General features: G+C 40.1%; 2 protein-coding genes across 5 annotated transcripts in view; one reads left to right on the top strand and one right to left on the bottom strand.

Annotated features, from left to right (window-relative positions):
- The window catches only part of washc4 (WASH complex subunit 4), a 28,084-nt gene extending 7,045 nt beyond the window's left edge, over positions 1-21,039 (bottom strand). For 2 of the 3 annotated variants that reach the window (XM_040132499.1, XM_040132497.1), the window contains exons 1-14: positions 4,374-4,561; positions 2,968-3,107; positions 2,811-2,864; positions 2,632-2,697; positions 2,445-2,490; positions 2,264-2,331; positions 2,097-2,179; positions 1,826-1,868; positions 1,636-1,739; positions 1,224-1,344; positions 888-1,011; positions 668-795; positions 377-537; positions 157-283 (exon numbers count right to left, since the gene is read on the bottom strand). In XM_040132499.1, the coding sequence (XP_039988433.1) occupies positions 157-283; positions 377-537; positions 668-795; positions 888-1,011; positions 1,224-1,344; positions 1,636-1,739; positions 1,826-1,868; positions 2,097-2,179; positions 2,264-2,331; positions 2,445-2,490; positions 2,632-2,697; positions 2,811-2,864; positions 2,968-3,107; positions 4,374-4,536 (1,428 nt within the window). In that variant the 5' untranslated portion in view covers positions 4,537-4,561. Of the gene's footprint in view, positions 1-156; positions 284-376; positions 538-667; positions 796-887; positions 1,012-1,223; positions 1,345-1,635; positions 1,740-1,825; positions 1,869-2,096; positions 2,180-2,263; positions 2,332-2,444; positions 2,491-2,631; positions 2,698-2,810; positions 2,865-2,967; positions 3,108-4,373; positions 4,562-20,806 lie in introns of those variants that run through there. The other variant, XM_040132498.1, reaches the window with a different exon arrangement.
- slc41a2a (solute carrier family 41 member 2a) lies at positions 4,209-16,979 on the top strand. Of its 2 annotated transcripts, none has more exons than XM_040132501.1 (13): positions 4,209-4,243; positions 4,969-5,103; positions 6,329-6,789; positions 7,544-7,651; positions 8,752-8,823; positions 8,978-9,122; positions 9,906-10,052; positions 10,387-10,534; positions 11,263-11,342; positions 13,768-13,899; positions 14,009-14,157; positions 14,225-14,373; positions 14,700-16,979. In XM_040132501.1, exons 3-13 carry the CDS (start codon positions 6,412-6,414, stop codon positions 14,737-14,739), a joined length of 1,548 nt encoding a protein of 515 aa, XP_039988435.1. In that variant the 5' UTR covers positions 4,209-4,243; positions 4,969-5,103; positions 6,329-6,411; the 3' UTR covers positions 14,740-16,979. The 2 variants fall into 2 exon arrangements, with proteins under 2 accessions (XP_039988435.1, XP_039988434.1); XM_040132500.1 differs by having other exon boundaries at positions 14,697-16,979.
- Positions 21,040-21,528: the final 489 nt, after the last annotated feature.

Here is a 21,528-nt window from a genome sequence, read left to right as displayed (position 1 = left end):
ACACAGGTATTTCTCAGTTTATGGAGGATTATCAGTGCATCTTAGTAAGTACTGGAAAAATGTGAAAGCCATGTGTTGCACTGGTCTTTGTGGTCTCATGTTCTGCTCTGTTGTCCTGCTGAGCCTTGCTCAGAGGGCAATGCTGTCAATCTTTACCTGTACAAACACATTACACCTGCTGTTAAGGTCATCTGCCAACTTGTCACTTTTATGGTCCTTGGACAAGATGGACTCCATCTTCATCATCCAAGAGGTTACAAACACATAGTAGGACTGAACATCCCTGAAGAGAAAGGACAATGGAAACAATTAGATTCTCCGATGTAAAAATGTGGTTTAAACAGAGTAAATATGACTGCGTTTTTGCTCCACTGACTTTGTTAGTGTCTGAGCTCTTTGTTGCAGGTATGTGTCTCTCTGTGCTTTGATGGCCTGTAGACTCTTCTTATCCATCAGTTTAGCTGCAGCTGGAACCTTAGCGATGAGGAAAGTGTCTGGAAACCAGATGATGTTAGCAGTCAAAGTGACAGCTGGAACCTGGAGGAAAAGGGCAGACACAAACAAACATGAAAAAGATGTTTCCACTGCCTTGATATCAGTTAGAAATAAGGCTCAGGAAGTCATGTCACAGCTAAAGAAAGTCGGCAAGCCAAGTGCACAAAACCACCTTTTTACAGACATCGACCAGTGCCTTGTAGAGCTTTTTGTCGACACTCCTGAAGATGTGAAAATGAAGCACAAAGAGACCACAGACGCCAGCATATTTATCTCTCTGGTCAATCTCCGAAGGTTCACCTTAAAACCACATGAACACAGAGAAATATTTTGAAGTTGCAGGAAGAAGCTACCACTTGTGAAACCAAGCTTTCATGCGAGGAGGAACAGACCAATCTTGGACTCAACATTCGTGAATATGGTGCGAATGTTGAAGGCGAACTCCTCAGCGAAGGCACTGTTTTTGGCAACTGCTACTCCTTCCCCGGGATCATCAAATCTCTGTTCCACACAGGCCTGTAACACAGTTGTAAACATTATGAGGACATGAATAGAATATACTCAATCAAGTATTGAGTCTTAAAATGACCAATGCTTGTAGATGTGGATCCCTGTTTGCATACTAGCTCAAAACTAAAAAACACTGATTTTCCAGCAAATACTTAATTATATAACAGTCAGAAAATGCTTTTTACAACATAATATAGTTCTGGAAAGAAATAATTTACCTGCAGTATCATGCCATCCAGCAGCTGTCCCTCCAGCTTCAGCAGGAGCTTCTCGAAGGGTTTCAGCTTGTCTTCAGGAATGGAAAATTTCCCAGGGTTATGGTGCACCGATTTCAATAACCTATGATAAAATGATACAGATATATATAACTACAAAGAATAAAAGATCAAAAAATTAATTTAATAAATGGTTTAAAGAGGTGAATATAGGTATAAAGGCAGGTAGAAAAATAATACAAAGTTGTTTCTTTGTTGATTAAAAAAAAATGAAATATCTACCACCAGAATATGCATATTATATTAAGAAATAAAATTTTACATCAGCCTTTATTTTTATTTCACTTGTTGCAATAGTCGTGTGTGTGTGTGTGTGCGTGTGTGTCTGAGTGTGTGAGTGTGTCTTTGTGTTAACCTTTTATACATCTTCCAGTGATCTTTTAGTGTGCTATGATTTTCCATAATCTCATCAAGTGTGAGCAGTATCACTAACAGCTCCCCGAGGTGTTCGTACACTATCTGCAGTGGAAAGGCAAAAACAGACATGGTGAGAAATAATTACGGATAGAGAATACCGACTCAAGACATTAAATCTTAAACCCCACCTGGAAATGGACACCTGATGACTCAATGATTTTCGTTGCACCCCTAAGATATGAAAAGAGAAAATGCTTTTGCACATTTTCTTTTGTCTTGCATTGTAACAGAGCAAAACATGCAACACATACTTAAAACAGAACTACAGTCTGTGCGTTCTGCTTTTCTCTGCATGTAAAGTGCATAAGGCCTCTTTTCACAACGTTGGTATTTAAATCAATCCAACAAGAACAGTACATCCACTGTGCAACCGGACTGGCTTCTGTTCATGTGTCTTACTTGTTGCTGTTGTAGAGTGCAGCCAGCTGATGAACAATGTTGACCACCACTTCATAACATCGTGACACAAAGCAGGACAGTTCCTATCCAGAGAACAAAGAGAGAAGCCATCAGGGTTCTCTGGACTCCAATAAACTACGTTATGACAGGAATTATTCTTTGCTCACCTGTAGGAATGAGATGAATCGACCCATCTGAATCTGGGACTCTCCTTCGACAACACTGGTGTCGGACACTGTAACACAAAGGCACATATGCAAACTATTTGTATCAGTTCTTTAAGAAGCAATATGTTCAATAATGTAATAAACCAAAGATAAAATGAAGTACTGATGGCTGACTGATTACCTCCTTCTCCATAGTACAATAAGCCAGTGTAGAACTTGGTTTCTGCCTGCAAGTGCACATAAACATCAAATGTCAATTCGGGACACAGAATCTGAATTTGTATTTCATAGCACAACAATAACAATGGATACAAAACATACATATACAGAGATACTGCTTAGGGTGCACTGTTATGACCATGCTTTACCTCATACTTGAGCTTCTTCACTTCACTACAGAGTGCAGCATAAACTGTAATGACTTTGTTCAGAACCTGCACACCACAAAAGCAAGACTGATCATTAAAAAGGAAAAAAAAACAAACAAAACCCAACAACTTTGTGGATATGAGACTTTAACAGTTACAGACTCTTTATCTTTATTTACCTTGTTGTCTGTTTTAATTAACTCCAGTAAGGATGACTGCTCATATGGAAGAAGCTGAAGGAGAGTACAAAGTATTGGGAAGGAAATGAAACAAGTTTAAATTGTGTAACCGAGTTGTGTAAATTTTCAGTTTGATGTACAGCCACCGGTGTTTTACCTTCAGGGCGATGGGGTCCAGAGTGAAGTCCCACACATCTCCGATGGAGTCATCCAGAGCCTCCTCAATACCCCTCAGCTGAAAGGTGTACTCCTCCAGAAACTTGCTGTAGTTCTTCAGTTGGACCTCTGTGTGTATTTCTGTAGGGTGGAACGTTAGATCAAGGACATTGTCAGTGGGTGGAAGTTCCATTTACTCAAGTACTGTACTGAAGTACGTTTTTGACATTCTTGTCCTTTACTTGAGTCCGTAAACCTTGTTTTCTACTTCTAGTCCACGACATTCCGGGGGAAAACACTGCACTTCTTACTCCACTAGATTTACTTGAAAGCTTTTGTTACTAGTTACTTTTAAGATAAAAATTTCTTCGAGAACATATGAGTGTCTTGTAAAACATTACGCTTTGATCAGTCCTTTACCCAAATGTATATAAAGGAAACAAACTCCACCTTTACCAACCACAGCAGTTACAAAATGCTGCTACATATTGATGAATCCTCAATAAACCAAAGGAGGACTTTTACTTGTACCTGAGTGTTCTCACATTACATACTAATGGTATTAAATGCTTACATGTGATATTATGAACTTTACATGTGTTCCTGTATTATATAGTATAATAAGCAAAATATATTTTAATTCTGAGTGATGGAAAAAGTATGCATATGATAACTTCCTCCACCGATGACTGGTGACTGATGTAGGGCAATGTACATCCAAAACTGATACTGAGCCTTTGCTTTCAGCCCCAATATATTACATATTCATTGAATGATGGCAGTTAATGGTCGCGTTTTAATGTGAGTTACGATTGTTGTCTGCCCACCTAGCTAAGCTACATATTTGTATTTTATAAGCCAGAAAGAGGAAGCACCATAGCCACAGAAAATGTTCAAATGCCAACATTAACCTAGGTAGTTTCTGTTGTTGCCCTTATCCATTCGTTCTTGCTCGCGTAACTAAAAGTAACATACGGTATCTACGCTGTTTTTATCACTGTCGAAACTAACCAGTTCTTTTTATACTCTCATACTCATCAGCTGCATGTGACAAGTTTGCGGTGATCAGCGTCGGCTAACTTGTCCTTGTCACTTAATTTTACGAATTTACACTTTGCATTTCGGCTAGCTTGAGTGTCCTAGGCGTTCACTTTTCTGTAACTATAAGCCAGAAAGAGGAAGCACCATAGACACAGAAAATACTGCGAGATCATTTCAAAGATGTTTATTTGACGGGCATTTGTTTCCAATGAACAAGAGGAGGTGTTCCCTCCCCGGTAAATAGACGGAGACCGGTGGCAAAGCATTTTGCTAGCAGCGTAAGCTAGCACTGGACGCTAGTGTAGATAACTTTGTTACGTTGCTAGGTTTTTTTTTCTGCATGTCAGGACTGGGCGCATCACTTACTTTGTGAACCGTCGTCAAAACGGTCAAACTCCCAGTCAGGTGCGATGGTTTCTACCGCCATACCGCCTGCACGGGTGAACCAAAACACTGCTGTTAAAAAGTGGGGCCACACGGTCCCATGATGATGGGTCTCATGATTTTGTGAGTGGTCGCTAGCGTTCATGGGAAATGGAGTCAGGAGACGCTGACTGCCAGAGGATGGATGGATAGATAGATAGATAGATAGATAGATAGATAGATAGATAGATAGATAGATAGATAGATAGATAGATAGATAGATAGATAAGCACAACAAGAAAAAAAAAGAAAATTATAATGAATATAAAAACGTTTCAATAGGTACATAGAATACAAAAGACTCTATGTGAGGCAACAACAACCATAACAAGTGGGCTTTAATTTAATCACAGGCCAGCACTGGACTGCCCTTAACAAAGAACTGTCAAATATGTGTTAGCATCCTGCTGTCTGTCGTATACAGGCTATACACAGCCTGCCACTGTGTTTGAATATGCATGCACTACACATGATATAGGGAGTGAGAGATTGAGAGTTATGTGGTGTGTGTTTTGTGTTGGCTTGTGTGCGTGTGTAGGTGGGGTTAGAGTATTGCCACAGTGAAGACTCGGCGCACCATTCAGAGGATGACAGAGGCCACGAGGAAGAGTCAAGGTCAGCAGGGGAGTGTAAGAATAGATACGTCTTCTTCTCCTATGATTTCACATTAAGGGTAAGGCACTTTCTTTTATTCCGTTCTACTCCTAACTATAGACCAAATGTTGCTCCGGCAATCAAATTGAAAAATATTGACATATCGTTTTTACATTATTCATCTGTTTTTTGCAAATATGCTGGAGAAGAAGAGACACACCAAGAGAAACTACGCATTACAAATTAATTTGATATGAGAATTAAGACTGCATCTCAATTTCTTATTTTGGCATCATTATCTTAGAGATGACTAGTGCCAAACTACAAAGTCTTTCATTATACAGTGTCTGTTTGATGTACCCTGCTTTTCTTTACATACTACTGAGCATCACGAAGTACTGCTGACTTTGAGAAAGTCAGCAGTAAGGCACTCCTTACAGATAGCATTAAACACTTGGCCTTGAATAACTTAATATGTGTTTGGCTCACAACAGTGTGGTGCTATTAAGTTTGCTGAGCATTTTGATTAGACATTGCTTGGATTGTCGTTTCCATCAGAGTTATAGTTTCTTAACGTCCAAACCGTAGTTTAAACTATAGTTCATATAAACATTAAAGTTAGCATTTGTTCCAGCTTTTTCAATAGGATAAAGCTGATTATTGAAACTATTTTTGACACATTTTGATCCTTTGCTGACAACGTTTTTATAGATTGTGTTAAAAGAGTTATACATTTTGTACAATTTCCCTCTTTTAACTTGTTAACCTCAGCTTTTTTGTACATGATCATCTCTTAGGAATTTCAAATGGAGTGCATTGTCTCTGTCAGACAAGATAACCTCAGTGTTGCTGATGGGAAACAGGCATGAAGAATGATAATGCAAGCAGTCTCCACAATCAGATGACTCTGAAACAGCGCCATGCAACAGCTATGCTTTCTACATACCAAAGTTGCACACTTGATTTTTCAAGTGAAAAAAGTTTAAAAGTTCTCTCATATTACATATCCCCTCTGTAGCACTTTAACAGCCATTAGTAATGTAAGACTACCATGCATCCACTAACTGTTAATTGTTATTTCTTTATTTCTGCTTCTGTGCAGTTTATTCTGTAGTTGCCATTGCAAAATAATAATAAAAAAATTTCCATTTTCAGGACATATCGGGTGTGTGGTGGTATAGAAGGAGAACTATCATTTCTGTTGTGTATTGTTTTGGTTACAGATGTTGTTATAACAGTTATATCTCATGTATTGCTCAACTTGTTAATGATCTGTATTCAAAGCAAATCATTTTCCTCTTTAGGCCAGTTGTGTGTGACCAGTGTAGGAGTTTCTCAGGAGCCGGTGCAGCAGGAGTAACATCCTGCCAAAACTCAACTTTACACCATGGTTTTCCCTGAGTCAAAGGATAAGCAACAACTCACAAGCAACTCTGTGGGAAGCAGCCCCAGCCAACAGTACAGATCAAACCCATCCTTACCCCAACACTCTGGAAGTCCACAACATCTCAGCTCTAATGGGAATATTTCACCAGTTAACATCAGTCTCCATTACGAGCCACAGGAGTACACTGAGACAGACTTTCTACTCCCCAATCAACTGTACGGTGGGTCAAGGCTCAGTGGATCCATGAGAGCAAAGGATGCAGATGGCTCGGGTGCACCTGCAGAGTCAGTCTGCTCCATGGTGCTGCAGATCCTGGTGCCATTTCTGCTGGCTGGGCTTGGGACAGTCTCTGCTGGGATGCTGCTGGATGTGGTTCAGGTAAGGAAACGGGGAAATGCCGAGGAGGACACAGAAGTTGTTAAGAGTTTAGATGATATCCAATGTGAGCTCTTCATTTCTAGTCTTTTCAACTGCCTGGTTGCTAAATCAAGGAGACTAGATATGGAAATCATTCTCTTTTTGCCAACAAGTAAAGAGACAAGGAGAGGGGAAACAGTTGCAGAGGGGAAACAGGTGAAAAAGAGAGAGGGAGTGGGATGAGATCAAATTACAAAATGAGACAAAAGGAGTATTACTGAATAAGATAAACTAGAATGGCACTCAGTAGACTGCATACTTCCGCCAAGGTGAAAAATGTCCTATCTTTGCAATATTGAGCGAAGTGATAAGAAATTCCAGGATCCGCGCCTTTAACCATATCCGCACCAAGATTAAATGGTTTCTTCCCTGGCCCATGCCCCATCCCTCCGCCAAGTTTGGTGCAAATCGGTTTCAGTACTTTTTGAGTAATCCTGCTGACAAATAAATAACGAAACCAACAAACAAACCAATAAGCAGACACAGGTGAACACATAACCTCCTTGGTGGATGTAACTACATTGAATTTTGAAGTTGGTCTGTGACTGAAAATAAAATAAAATAAATTTATTGTGTGTTTGTAGTCTTGGTTTTGACTGTGGCTCATTTTCTATACACATATACAACTATTTTTTGCACTGTGTGTGTGTGTGTGTGTGTGTGTGTGTGTGTGTGTGTGTGTGTGTGTGTGTGTGTGTGTGTGTGTTCGTGGCAGAACTGGGACGTGTTCCAGGAAATCACAGAGATCTTCATTCTGGTCCCTGCTGTATTAGGCATGAAGGGGAACCTGGAAATGACTCTGGCCTCTAGACTCTCCACTGCTGTGAGTGTGTGCGTTCAAACACACACACACACACACACACACACACACACACACACACACACACACACACACACACACACACACACACACACACACACACACATGCCTTACATTAGCTTTGAGGACACTCAGTGACATAATACATTCCCTAGCCCCTCACCCTAACCATCACAACTGAATGCCTAACCCCAACCCTGAACGTAACCCTAACCTAAACCCTAAAACCAAGTCTTAACCCTCCCTCACAATGATGGTTTCAAACCAAAATTTGTCCACAAAAACACACAAGCCAACAATTTAATGAAATCAAACGCTTACCATGATACTCTTGTCAGTAAACTGTTTATATTATGTACAGAGGCATAAATGACATATATTGACTAATTTACGTACAGTCTAAGAGAACTATTAACACAATAAAACATATAGCTTAAAATACCTAATGCAGTGAAATATAAAAAATGGACAAAGAGGGGCAAAAGAGTTGGAGTGAAAGTGAACAATACAAAAAGTGACTGACTGCAACGTCTTTCTCAGAATTATATTTTTGCCTTCTTGCATCATGTGTGTGAAACTCCTCAGAGACCTGTGAAGACCACAGCAGCACATCAACTTGCAGTACGGTATTCTGGAAGACAAATTAAGGCTAACAATAGTCCAACAACTGGGATAATCTGGAATGAATTAATTAATCTGGATCAAATATTATCATAATTATCCTTCCTTAACATGCTAAAGTCTGATATAGCCTATCCATCTGTGCCACAGACCTCGGTTGTTGTCCAGAAACTATTAATAAATATTATTGCTCTGGTCTCGCTTTAATTTAATGAACATGGACACTGTAGTTTATCTTGAGTCGATTCTGGTGCTGTTAATACTGTGTATTAATCTGCAGCTGAAAGTAGTCCCCAACAGGTGTACCATTTACTTCTGTTTGAGTTACATTTGCTAAATGCTATGGTGAGCAGATGTTTTAGGGAATTATTTAGCCTTTTTTAAAAATTCTTCATTGACTAAATGAGTTTGCCCGGTTGTCACGCAAATATAAATTTTCAAACATCCATACTTATTGAACTAATGTATATCTGTGGTTTCAGGTGAACACAGGAAAAATGGAGTCTGCCAGAGAAAAGTGGACGTTGATTGTTGGGAACCTGGCACTCAAGCAGGTACATTATGTTCATTTGAGAAAAGCAACTTTGTGACTAAGTATGTGGACTACATCTTCCAGTTAACCATTTTTGCATCATTAACTGTTTTAAATTTTATTCCAATCTAAAAAGAAAGTTGTGGATATTTCTTACAAGCACTCTTATTCTACAGCTACAAGCCACAGTGCTGGGCCTGTTAGCCTCCCTGATGGCGATTGTCTTGGGCTGGATGGCAGAAGGAAAGATGCCCTTTAATCACGTAGTGCTTTTGTGTTCAGCCAGTGTTACTACTGCCTTCGTGGCTTCATTGTTGCAAGGTAACCATCAACCTGCCATCACCTTAAACCACTTACTTTGACGTTTCCTTCAGTGTTAAAAGCTTAAATAGGTGCAAAAATACAACTCTACACATCACCATTACATCTGTTCAAACATTTTGACGTCCCAGTTTTCTCCCTCTCTGCTTTGCCTATGACCTCAAGAATCCTCATTATTTTTAATTAGCTATCACACATACATTATAAATTTAAATGTGTTGACCCCGTGTCTCTCTGTAATCCAGTCGCTCCTTTCTCTGTTTGGGACCAGCATCATACACCCCATCATTCTTTCTCATCACTAATTCTTTCATTTTTAAGCTTCCTCAAAGTCAGTTTTTGTACTTTTTTCAGAGAAAAAGCTCCTAAATAGCCGGGAAAATGTGCACTTTCTCAGAAAATGTCGAGTCTGCATGGGGTTTATTATGTGTGGTTGCAGAAGGTCATCTGATCAACCCACAATTTAGATTTTAGCATAGAGTGATTATCAAAACTTCATTGCTACAGAGACAGAGGTGTAGCTAGGAATTATGGGCTGCATGCGCAGGTGGGACTTCTGGGCCCCCCTTTACTTTCCCTTTTGTCTCCATATCAAGTTTATTCTACTTATAAGTAGAACCGAGGAGGAATTACACTTGAATGAGGAGTCGAGGGACAGTTTTACTTCCATTCAGGTTGACACTGAAGTGAGGTGAAGTTTATCAGCTTTCCGACAGAATGAACACCCTCAGGACTTCTTCAGTGCTACCTCGTACCTTAAAAACTGTGTTTAACCCTCTCAAGGTATCATCACGGTGGTAGTGATCATTGTCTCCAAGAGAATGGGAATCAACCCTGACAATGTTGCGACACCCATGGCAGCCAGCTTTGGGGACCTTATCACTCTTGCCTTGCTGGCCTGCTGCAGTCAGTGGTTCTACTCTTTCACAGGTAAAAGAGGATGAAAACAAGAAGATGGTCTGCGAGGACAGTTTGATTCTGTAACACACACACACACACACACACACACACACACACACACACACACACACACACACACACACACACACACACACACACACACACACACACACACACACAGAAACAGTGCAGAATTAAACGCTTAGTCTTTCTACGAGCCAGAGGTCATGCAATTTTCACTTTTGGCCAACGAATGGCACATGTAAGCCTTCTTCTACATCCACAAAGATCAGCGAGATGTCATGATTTTAGAGTGAATCCTGGCAGAGAATAAATTATAAATGCTGGCTTTTTCCCTTGACAGAACTGTACCCCTATGTGCTTTACCTGGTGGATCTGTTGTTTTTGTGCCTGATCCCTCTCTGGGTGGTCGTCTCCTCCAAACACCCAGCCAGTCACATCCTGCTTCGCACAGGCTGGGAACCAATCATTACAGCAATGGTCATCAGCAGGTACTCACCTCAGCCTTGTAACTGACTTTTTCTACAGCCTGCACATGCCTGCCCATATATTCACAGTACTTAGTTCCTGTACATTTAAAAGTTTTGAGGTTTATATAGTAAATACTTTAAATTATGAGTTTTGAATATTTTTCCCTTGGCATCAAACAGTCTCAGTCTTAAATTTTAAATTAAAATACTCATCATAACCCTCCAATCACAAAATATAGATTTCTACAGGAGTGAATTTTTGTTTAAAGAACAACTAAACTCCTTTGTTATCCGCATACCGAGCCACAACACACACATACTGTATACATTCCGTACTGTACTACCAACCCTAGTCAACCTTATTCTGTAAAACTGACTTGACCATAAGATTAAAGTAAAGGAGCAATTTTTATAAAGAAACTAGCAAGACAAACTGTTTTGGAAAAAAAAAGCAGAATTGATTAAAAGAAATTTGAACAGCAAATAGAAGCCTGTCTAGCAAAAGTCCAAATAAACAAAAGGGATGCATACTTATTCAAATGTTGTTCTATTCATTTTGTTAAACAAGTTTTACATACAACAGAAAGTAAAAAATGAAAAAGCTCTCTCGTTTGTTCCTCTTAGGCTCCCTTATCATGAATGACATTTCTTTCCAAACATTTTTTCTGCTCAGATCCCAGACTCTTTTGATGAGCCTGTTAATGTTTGAAAGAGCTTCTAAAAACATAATTTGGTTTTCCTTCTTTTAGCATTGGGGGACTTGTTCTGGACAAGTCTGTGTCTGATCCAAACTTGGCAGGAATCATAGTTTATGCTCCAGTCATAAATGGTGAGTTGTCTTCTTTTGTTAAAAGTTTTTTAAAGTTCTGAAAGTGCATTTGTGAGCTGTTTTTTTTTTTGTGAAGATACAGAACTAAACACATTTAAATGAATAGAGCAGTGGATAAATCCTTAAAGCTGCGTTTCCATGCATGTGTATGATGTATAAAAATCACCAACCTTTCAATTCCCAGTGGCCGTGTGCAAATTCCTGTTGACACAGAAACATCATTTCTGGACATTTGAACACTTCAAGAAGGGAAAACATAGGAGGAAAATGCACCAGGGTCTCAGTTATTTATTTTGATCTCGGGCACCCTCACTGGCCTCACCACACTCCCCGGGACTCTCCAGCAGACCCACAGAAATGCCCCTCCTTCACTTAAAAATGCTTAGTTTAGGTCTCGAGAGCAACTGAGTTCTCACCATTCTGTGTTGATCTTTTATACAGCAATAGCCAAGTCAATGGACATGACTTGAGAATATCACCATTCCCTCTTTCTGACGGTAGCTGACAGTTGCATGGTGTCAGGGTGCTGGCCCTGACACCATGCAACTTTATTCCCAGTCTACCATTATCTTCCTGTTTTTTCGCAAGTCACCTCTCCTAGGTAAAATCCTTTAACTATCTTGTTTGTTCCAAAATTGGCAACCATTGTCACTTGTGGCTCGCTCAATACAGTCACAAAGTTTATGCATCCTGCTTCTCATGACCCTAATAAACTCCCTCTAGAATGGCGTGTATGACTTTTCTATTGCTTTTCTATAGTACCATAGTAAAAATTAAAACAAATAGAAATTTTTTTTTTTGGCTCACTGTGTGAATCCTAAGGGAAATCTTAGACCGAAGTGAACCTTACTGTGAGTCTGTTGGAACAAGTCTGTACTAGACTGCTACACACACAGTGCTAGACTTTACTATGAATGCACTTAAAACACATAACCTCTGTGTACATTTTGGTTTTTATTTATGGGAAACTCATCAGTATATTTAGAATATGTATAATATATATGCTGAATAACTGTTAACTTAAGTTTGGTTTTAACTCATAAGGTTATTGTAGCCTTTGATGTCCTACTGTCCAGTTGTGACGATTGTAGTGTCTCAGTGTCTGAGATATGCTTTGTGTAAAATGTTCTTTCTTGAATTTGTTTGTCAGAGTAGAGACTAACCATGACCTTGTCCTCATTGCAGTTTGGTATAAGATGCTTTTGGGGGCAGGGGTAGTAGTATACTTTACTAGCAGATTCTACGATTTTTTTCTCATGTGTGTTCATTTAAGACAACGGAGACTGACCAGAAAGCATTGTTCAAATTACAGCTCCCCAAAGAGAGACCCGAGCTCTGGGATCCTGAAAAACTTGTAAATAACCCTCCCCCCTGAAAGCCTGACAGAGAGTGTTTCGTTATTCATCTATGATGTTTGTGCATTAGGGCCTTAGGTAAAAGAAAAAAGAAGACATAACTTTAGAGAACTGGCTCCAACTGATATATGTTTAGATGTCAAGTTAAATTAAAAAGGAATGTCCCTGATTTTAAACATCAAAGTCTGTTTGCAGTTCTTGGGCTAGTTCAAAAAACTGGGGCTCCAGAGGGAGCTGAGTGAAATCAAATAAATTTCCTCAAGTGATGTAATCTGAGTCAGTGTCGGTTGGGGCTGAAGACTACAAATCTGGAAATGAACTAAAAATCTCGAGGTGTGGGGTTAGAAAGAAGTGAACCTCTTCAGACCTGGCATTAACATGCGTCTTGGGTGATCCGATTACAAGTGGACAGCTCTAAGCACATCAGTTCACACCCTGCATTTAAATGCGTCTCCACATGCATCTCGTTTGACCACTTGTGATTTGATCTCACCTCCCTGCTTTATATGCAAATAAATCGATACATCATTTTTGCGTTTGCAAAGACCAAATGCACTGATGTTTTAAACTGGCAGGAGGCAGCAATGCACTTCCTGTGCCTAGTGTGCCATAAAGTTAAAAAAGAAGAAGTAATCAGAACACTACAGACTGGGTCTATTCCTTGGCCTGTTCCAGGCAAAAACCAAATCACCCAAGATGTTTGACGCTCTTGTAATATATCTTTATGGGCTTTTCAAAATTATCAGACGTCGTGGAAAAAGCCAGCTTACATGATTTGTGTAACTTGTATTTGTTTACATATGAGTACATACATCCGCTGACGCAGAGGATGTCGGTTGAGTAGACTGAGGTTGAGCCTCAGTCATGATACCACATAACATAAGTCTGATCACAAACAAGGTGGTCATCAGGTGGTCATTATTTTAGTTTTGTTTTAATGGTTTTTGTTTTTTAGTTTCTTCCATATGCTTTCAATGCATGTTATCACATGTCAATACAGTAATTTAAGTCACACATTACCTGCAAATATGGACTGTTGATCCTGTCCCCACTTTTTTTTTTCCTCACAGGTATTGGAGGAAACCTCGTCTCCATACAGTCTAGTCGTATTTCTACTAATCTGCATTTGAAATTCTCACATGGAGAGGTTCCTGAGGACCGTAAGGGCTGCTACAGCCCTTGCCGCACTTTCTTTGGCTCAGGTGAAGATCATATGGTCAAATTGTTTAAATAAAAGGTCTTGTGTTGCCCCTTCATATAATACACACATTTCACACGCGCCAAATCTGATGTTCAGCTTTGTCATGGCAGGAGCAAACCATCGATCTGCGCAGATTCTGCTTCTTTTGGTCATCCCTGGTCAGTTGATCTTCTTACACACCATCCACCTGATGAAAGGAGGCCACACTTTTCCCAGTCCTCTCTTAACTGTCGCCTTCTTGTCTGCTTCCCTGATTCAGGTGAGTCAGACGTGTGGTTATATTTCCCTCACTGTTCTACTATAAATCTCACATGTCTGTTTCTTAGGTCTTCTCCCTGCTGTGTATGGCTGACTGTATGGTCCACTGGCTTTGGCGGAGACGTAAAGACCCCGACAGTTACTCAATACCCTATCTCACAGCCATCGGAGACCTTCTAGGGACCGCTCTCCTCTCTCTTGCCTTTCTCATTCTTTGGTGCGTAGGTGACCCAGGCAGTGTATAGGCTCAAAACAGGAGAATGCTTGAGGAAGAAAAAATACAGCAAAACATCACTTAGGGTGGTAAAATAATATGTAGAAGAACAGCAAACCTGAATATTGATAATCAAAGGCAATCGTCCATTTATTCTCCATGTTTTTGTCTCATCATCTTTGTCATCGTCAATATTACAATATTCCTGTTACACTGTTACTACAGTTTAATCTCCTGAGGTTTCTGTCACACATGTTCTCCTCAGACTGTTAAGCCTTCATCTTTGCCAGCTAGGAGTACCTGACTTTTCTGTCTCTGTTTCTTAGCAGCTCGTCAGAAAACATGGATGCACACAACTACAGAACTTGAGGCTCATTACTGCTGAGTGCACTTAATTGTAGCACACCTCTTGTTTATAGGACTGAGTTTTTACTCTTTACAGCCATCATTTTTTATACTACTTTTTATATTAGATTTTGAACAAAAGGAAATAAAAGCACAATTATATGTCCCCAACTTAAAATGTAATTTTGGTTCATTTTATCAATTTAAAAAAAAAAGAGTTTTGTATCTCTCTTTATTTTGTAGTGGGCATACAGGAAAGGGTAGTAGGCATATGGTGTTGTTGTGGTTGCTAGCCAGTTCCCCCTCCAGGCAAGGATATTTTACCTATAGACGGCTGACTGATGCCCTGTGACGCAGTTATACATTGAGTTAGACCCTGCTTAAGAAACCTAAGATTGACTGGCAATAACCAGCTTAATTGTATCACTTCTTTCAGAGCACATCGTCCCGTGGATGTACAGCGAAAAAACCTACCAAACAACTGAGTGTATGTGCTGCTAGGGAATCAGGTGGTACCTCAGATAGCCTGAGGGAGACTCGAGCACATGTGCAAGAGCCTCGCACTATTTAACGAAGCAGCAGAGCCAGTGTATAAACTATTTTGATTTAAGGCCTAACAACGCTTATGATATGGTCATTAAAATCCTCTATGCAAAAAGGAATAAGGCTTCTGATAATGCTCTATCAACTAGCTTGCTAGTATGCAACAAAAAAAATCTCCCTCTGCCTCCGACAAGAATGGTCAAACAAAAAGTGCAACAAAGAAGAAAAACACTTACACCCTTCTGTGCTTCCGTTTAATACAGGTAGAGCACAGGAAACAACTCATGCTATCTTACATATATATATATATGATATATTAAAGCTCGAACTATCTACGTCAAATATGAAAGATGTCATAAGATACATAAAAGTGCTTTACAAGCCGTTATTTAGCAAGCCAAAACTATTTCTGATCATGCATAATGCACATAGGTCAAAAGGCTTTGCTGTCATAACAACCTCGGGGTTCTACAGTGCGACCACTATCGTACAGATCACAGTAAGTTTTACACGAGCTGTGGCTGCTTGCCGCTGTCAGATTACAGTTTGATTACGCTATTTCCTCAAATAAAACCTGTAGTCAATTAAAAGCCTGGTCTCCTATAATGGCCAGGGCTGTGGTCAACACAAAAAGATAAAGGCTGGCCCCTAAATACAGGCCAAGAAAATAAATTCAACAATATAATCATGCTATTTTCAACACTTTGTGGGCACAATGGTGGCATTTGATTAATTTATTCTGATCCACTTTGTTGTCCTTTAATCTTGTCTAGCTGTTGTTGCATATGGTATGACTGAAAATGTTTCACATTAAAAAAGCCCTGTTAAGAATTTCATCAATTTTTTTTTCATTAAGAACCTGCAATTTGGCCAAGTCCCCCATACGAATAAAAGGTATCTTTACAGAGTTGATACTTTGACATCTGAAAGAAAAAGATAAGAGAGACACCATAGGGTGAAAATAAATAATATGATGGACATGTTAAAATGTCATTAACAGAATATATACAGTGGTCGCTATAATAGATAGATAGATAGGTAGACTTTATTGATCCCATGAGGGAAATTGTCATGTTATGGAAGACTGGGGAAACAATAGAATTAAAATTAAAACCACAAATGCCGAATTGCAGACCTGCAGAACCAGATACTGAGAAAAAAATAGAATATATACACCAGAAGCAGCATTAATCAGAAATACAGTGTGCAGTTTAAGAAAGGTTGGAGTGCAATAAGAGCCATGCAAGATGGTAGTGTATAACAAAATCTAGTAAAAGTACCATATAGACAGTATGTACAGCTGGTAGTGCAGCAGTATGTTCACCTGTCAAACAGAGGTGAGCTGTTGATGGTCAGACTCTGTTATGACCCATAGGTGAACTATTCTGTTTGGTTTTCTATACATCAACCACAGCTGGTATTGGTTTCATGGTGTATTTATCAAACTTGACATCACCCCCTATAGGATAGGGCCAGTAAGTCTTGGGTCAAGTTGGAATAATATATACTGACTACTCCTCTCATGAAAAACTTAATGTTTTCCATATGTTCTACTTATGTATGGATACTTATGTAATGTGAGTTAGCTTCAATTGTCAGAATCTTCCATCTGGAAGAGTGTTCATTTTCTGTCAATACTTGTACTTGCATGTGCAGAAATGTTATTTACCCAAGTTTTAATAAACACCTGAAGTGAGTCTCCTTTATGACTGATTGAATCTGCCTCATCAAGAAGAATTTTCATTATCATCTCCATCATAGAATTCTGCCTTTTAAATTTTACAGTGATATGGTGATAATTTCCTGAAACGTTCCTTGTGACAACGGAGCTGAATGAGTCTGTTAGAAAACGAGCCCTGCTGACTGTGCAACATAGGTGTAGTGCTGCTGGAGTGCACTGGAACAACGCTCTGCCATTTTTTTCTCCAAGTGAAAAAACAGAATATTTGTAGTTCAGATAATCCGGTTGAAATTCATATACATTTTTTAAAAATGCATGAAGATCCAATCATCACTAAAGCGTATGTCATTGAAGGCAGCCAATAAAAACAAATGGAATGGTCAAGGTTGTTATACTGACATTTAAGATATTGATTGGGTAGCTGCTGAGCCTTTCAGCAGCACATTGAATTCAATTGTTTGTTCTACCTAGCTAAAGTTAACTAGTAAAGATGAAAAGGCAGTAAAACATCCTTTCATTCATCATTCATTATTCAGGCGGTTCCTTTATTTGTGATGCATTTGCAAAGAAACATTACAAAACTTGCCTATTGAACTTGGGCAGCTTGTGATGCATCCACAATGCCTGCATGAAATGAAAGCTTGTGAAGTGTATGGTTAAATATGCAGAGATAGATTTACGTGTTATTATAGAGGCCCTAGATGGGGGAGACTCAGAGGGGGCCTCGTATTCTGGAAAGGGAGGTACCACTATTTAAGAGTCAGCAGTCAAGGCTGAGTGGGAAATTGGTTCATTGGCTTCACACCCTCTCACAAGCGGATCTGCAAATGTTTGATTTGACGCTGTACTTCTCTGTAATAAACCTTTATATGCAATCAAGACGGTGTCAGCGGAGTCTCCTTCATCCTCTTCACATCATCATCACCACCTAATAAACTAAACTTGCTTAGCTACATTTTCACAGCCCATCCTAATTAGATGAGCTTGACCTCTGCCTGCACTGCACCTTTTCCTGAGAGTTAATGTTTTGAATGCAGCTTCATTTGCTTAGCACAATTAAGTAAATTAAGTAATTCAAACACACAAACTACTTGTCTTCATTTGCCTATATTGCTTAATGCCATGCTAATTACAACCTACTACAGCCATGTTATCATCAAAGACTACTTAGCTAAATGTTGGCTGACAGCTGTGTAAAATTCTCAACAATAAAACTATTAATAAAGTCAGTCTAACATTTGATCATGTAGTTAGTTGTAGTTGACTAATGTATGTAAACTTGCCACTGTAGGAAACGTGGTTACATACCCTTTGAAGCGAGCCACAACTTAACTGTGCGCATGCACACATGCGTGTGTGTCAAATAGCACTACACCTCTGCTCTGCAGTATGACATTGAGGGGATTGAGGGGACCCCCCTGCTCCTCACTGACTCAAACATCTCCAGACTCTGAGCACTGATGGTCCCGGCCTTGTGAAGGAGTTTATGGATCCTGCTGGTATCTCTGGCACAGATGCTGCTGCCCCAGCAGACCACAGCACAGTAGATTGCACTCACCACCACAGAGTGGTAGAAGATCACCAGCATCTTGCTACATACATTGAAAGATCTGAGCTTCCTAAGAAAGTACAGTCTGTTCATTCCCTTCCTGTACACAGTGTCAGTGTTGGTCCTCCAGTCCAGTCTGCTGTTCAAGTGGAAACCCAGGTACTTGTGGTATTCCACAACTCCTACCTCCTCACCCATCATGATAATGGGTTTGGTCGCAATTCTCCTCCTCCTAAAGTCGACCACCATCTCCTTGGTCTTGTCCACATTTGGGAGCAGATGATTCCTGTTGCTCCACTCCACAAAGTTACCCACCAGTTCCCTGTACTCCGACTCCTGCCCATCTCTAATACACCCCGCCACCGCAGAGTCATCAGAGAACTTCTGCAGGTTGCAGGTGTTAAAAAATGTCCAGTGTTCTATTTTCCCGTGTGTTGCAGTCAACCGACTGGTGGAAAGTAGGGAGGATGGAGTCTAGATTAATGTGATTGAAATCCCCAGTGTTGGTCACAAAAGCCTCAGGGTGCTGAGGAGACTGTAGCTTAGCAACAGTCCGTCGTATGCTGCTGCCTCGTCAGCTGACGGTGGAATTTGCACTTAAATCAGTGCAACCATCTCAACAATCCTCAGAACATCCCATACAGACCTGTAAGAAAAATTTCAGTGCTACTCTAGAATATTGTGGTTCTTAAAAATAGATGAAAAACACGAGTTAATATGTTGAAACAACACACAGCTGTCCAAGAAACATTTAGTGTCCAAGTATCAGATTACTTTTCAACCCATGCAATTTGGGCACTATGAGTTAAAATGGCCATATCTCACACAAAGCTGTTTCTTTTTTGATGTAAACCTACTCAAACTAAAGCTGAGACTTGGCACTTATATGCAGTATCCATTATGTTATTTCAAACTGAATGTGCTGAAGATGATTCAGAACATGCTGAACAGATATTAGAATAATTTGGTTAAGTTCATGACAAAATCACAAGGTTGGCATCTTGAATTTTAATTAATTTTACAGTGACATCTGTTTAGATCTGCCCTTTGACTGCCTTTTCTCTGTGAGATTTGGATAGGAATCAGTAAACCAGAAACCAGAAATTCTGGTTTGATACCAGATCAAAACACTTGAACATGAATAAGTAGGAGTCAAACTGATATGGACATTGCATCAACATTGAGAAACACAGACTGAAGGAGATGTATGGTTTTGCCTCTGAAAGTGGAAAGAGATCGGTTACTGTTATGAGAAACAGTTTAACCCAAAGGCAGGACTCAGTACTTAGATGAATGAGAAATCTTATTACTTGTATTAGGGAGGAAAAGGTTGAAAGGGAATGAGGGCTCTGGTAGTTGAGCGCAGAGGGGAGCAGGTGGCTGGCAAGGAAGAGTTGAGTGGGGGATGGAGGCAGGGCAATGATTGGGGCTGGATGACTGACTTGGCAAGCTGGGGAGTGAGCTGGGGAGCGGGCAGGCGAGTTAAGGAGGCTGAAAATCAGTGAATCATGGCTGGCTGGTTGAGAGCGTGGCAGGCAGAGTGGTAAGCAGGCAAGCTGGCAGACATGCAGGGATCCTGGGCACAAGGCAATAGCGATTAGCACGGAGCAAAAACACAAGGAAATGACTAAGAATGCACATTGCTAAAGCAGCCTGAGTATCAGCTACCAAAATGACTGAAACAATGATCTGGCAAAGAGTGGATGAAGAACTAGGGTAGATATCCTGCAGTGTGAAGGCTGATCGGTAATGAGGTAGTTTGTAGAGAGAGAGAGGAGCGCGATGCCTAAAAAACAGACACGTACATACACACCAACACAGAGAAAGAGAGACAGGGGGAGACAAGAAACACAGGGGAAGAGCAGAAACATCAGAAACACAGGGAGAAGACTGGTGTCATGTCCCAGACTTTGACAGTTACAGTGTTTCCAGCAAAGATAATATCCCTCAAGGCTCAGTACAACTTGTCCTTGAAAGTTTTACTTCTCACAAAAGCAGGTGACTACTCCCCACCTCCACAGGGCATCCTGATTCAAGAAATTGAAGAATACCTGAACCAACAATACTGTTTTTTCTTGATACGGATTCATGAATGTGGCTTCTTCTCATGTGCAGCTTCAAAAAGACAAACAACAAAAGCAGACAAACAGGTTTTAAACAAATTTCCAGTTTAACCTCATTATAGTCTTAGGACTTAGCTCTTTCAGTGTGTTCACAGTATCCACTGATTCTCACTTATTTTACACCACTTTTAAATCATCGATCCAGCAATTTACACACACTCAACCACCCATCCATGCAAACCAAAAGGTACTCACCAATCGCTCTTTTTTGTCCAAGCAGTAGCCTGTAGCTGTAGCAAATATAACCAGAATCAGTCAGTTTCACAAATCCTCCAAGAGTCTCTCCATAGTCATTAGAACTTCCCAATCATGTACCTCTGAGGTAAAGAGGCACATTTTAGGCATTCACTGGGATTCAGTCTGAAAACAGCCCTGTGATACTACAGCGCGTGGGGCTGCACTGGTCGGGGCGTGTTGTTTAAGAGAGAGAGAATAAAGAACCCCTTCATGCCAAACTTGACAGGTTGACCCTTTGACAACCCCAGATGCCTCCAGCTTACTCAATTCAGGAGGAATGGTGTTTAGAATTGTAAACCTTGAACGTGTCAAAGATTTTTTTATCCATACAGGATGCTTATACTCTGTGTAAGCCTGCCAGGATACATTTAGTCAGAAACAGAGTTTTTGTGGCACAGCCCCTAAATCAATTTCTGGCAGACCTCTATGACATGCAAGCCTTAGCAGAACATGACGATGGATTTAGTCATTCATAAACGGTCATCAATGTATTTTCAAAAAGGCTTATATGAAGCTTTAACGAAAAAAAAAAAATGGAGCCAAGATCGATAGTGTCTTTGATTCCACTTTAGAAGACAGCCAGATGCCCGAAAAGTTACAAATGGATGTGGGCAAAGAATTCTTTAACAAGAGATTGGGGCATTGATGAAGATCTACTGTATTATACATTTTGTACTAGC

The sequence above is a fragment of the Xiphias gladius genome, chromosome 8, assembly GCF_016859285.1.
Source record: "Xiphias gladius isolate SHS-SW01 ecotype Sanya breed wild chromosome 8, ASM1685928v1, whole genome shotgun sequence".
Classification (NCBI taxonomy): domain Eukaryota; kingdom Metazoa; phylum Chordata; class Actinopteri; order Istiophoriformes; family Xiphiidae; genus Xiphias; species Xiphias gladius.
This window is presented reverse-complemented; position numbering and strand designations above follow the sequence as displayed.

Bases quoted from the DNA above. Each gene is read 5' to 3' on its own strand.
- slc41a2a (XM_040132500.1), top strand. From the start codon at position 6,412: ATGGTTTTCCCTGAGTCAAAGGATAAGCAACAACTCACAAGCAACTCT. The intron at 7,652-8,751 runs GTGAGTGTGTGC...CTGTGGTTTCAG, and splicing joins CCTCTAGACTCTCCACTGCT to GTGAACACAGGAAAAATGGA. The intron at 10,535-11,262 runs GTACTCACCTCA...TCCTTCTTTTAG, and splicing joins ACAGCAATGGTCATCAGCAG to CATTGGGGGACTTGTTCTGG.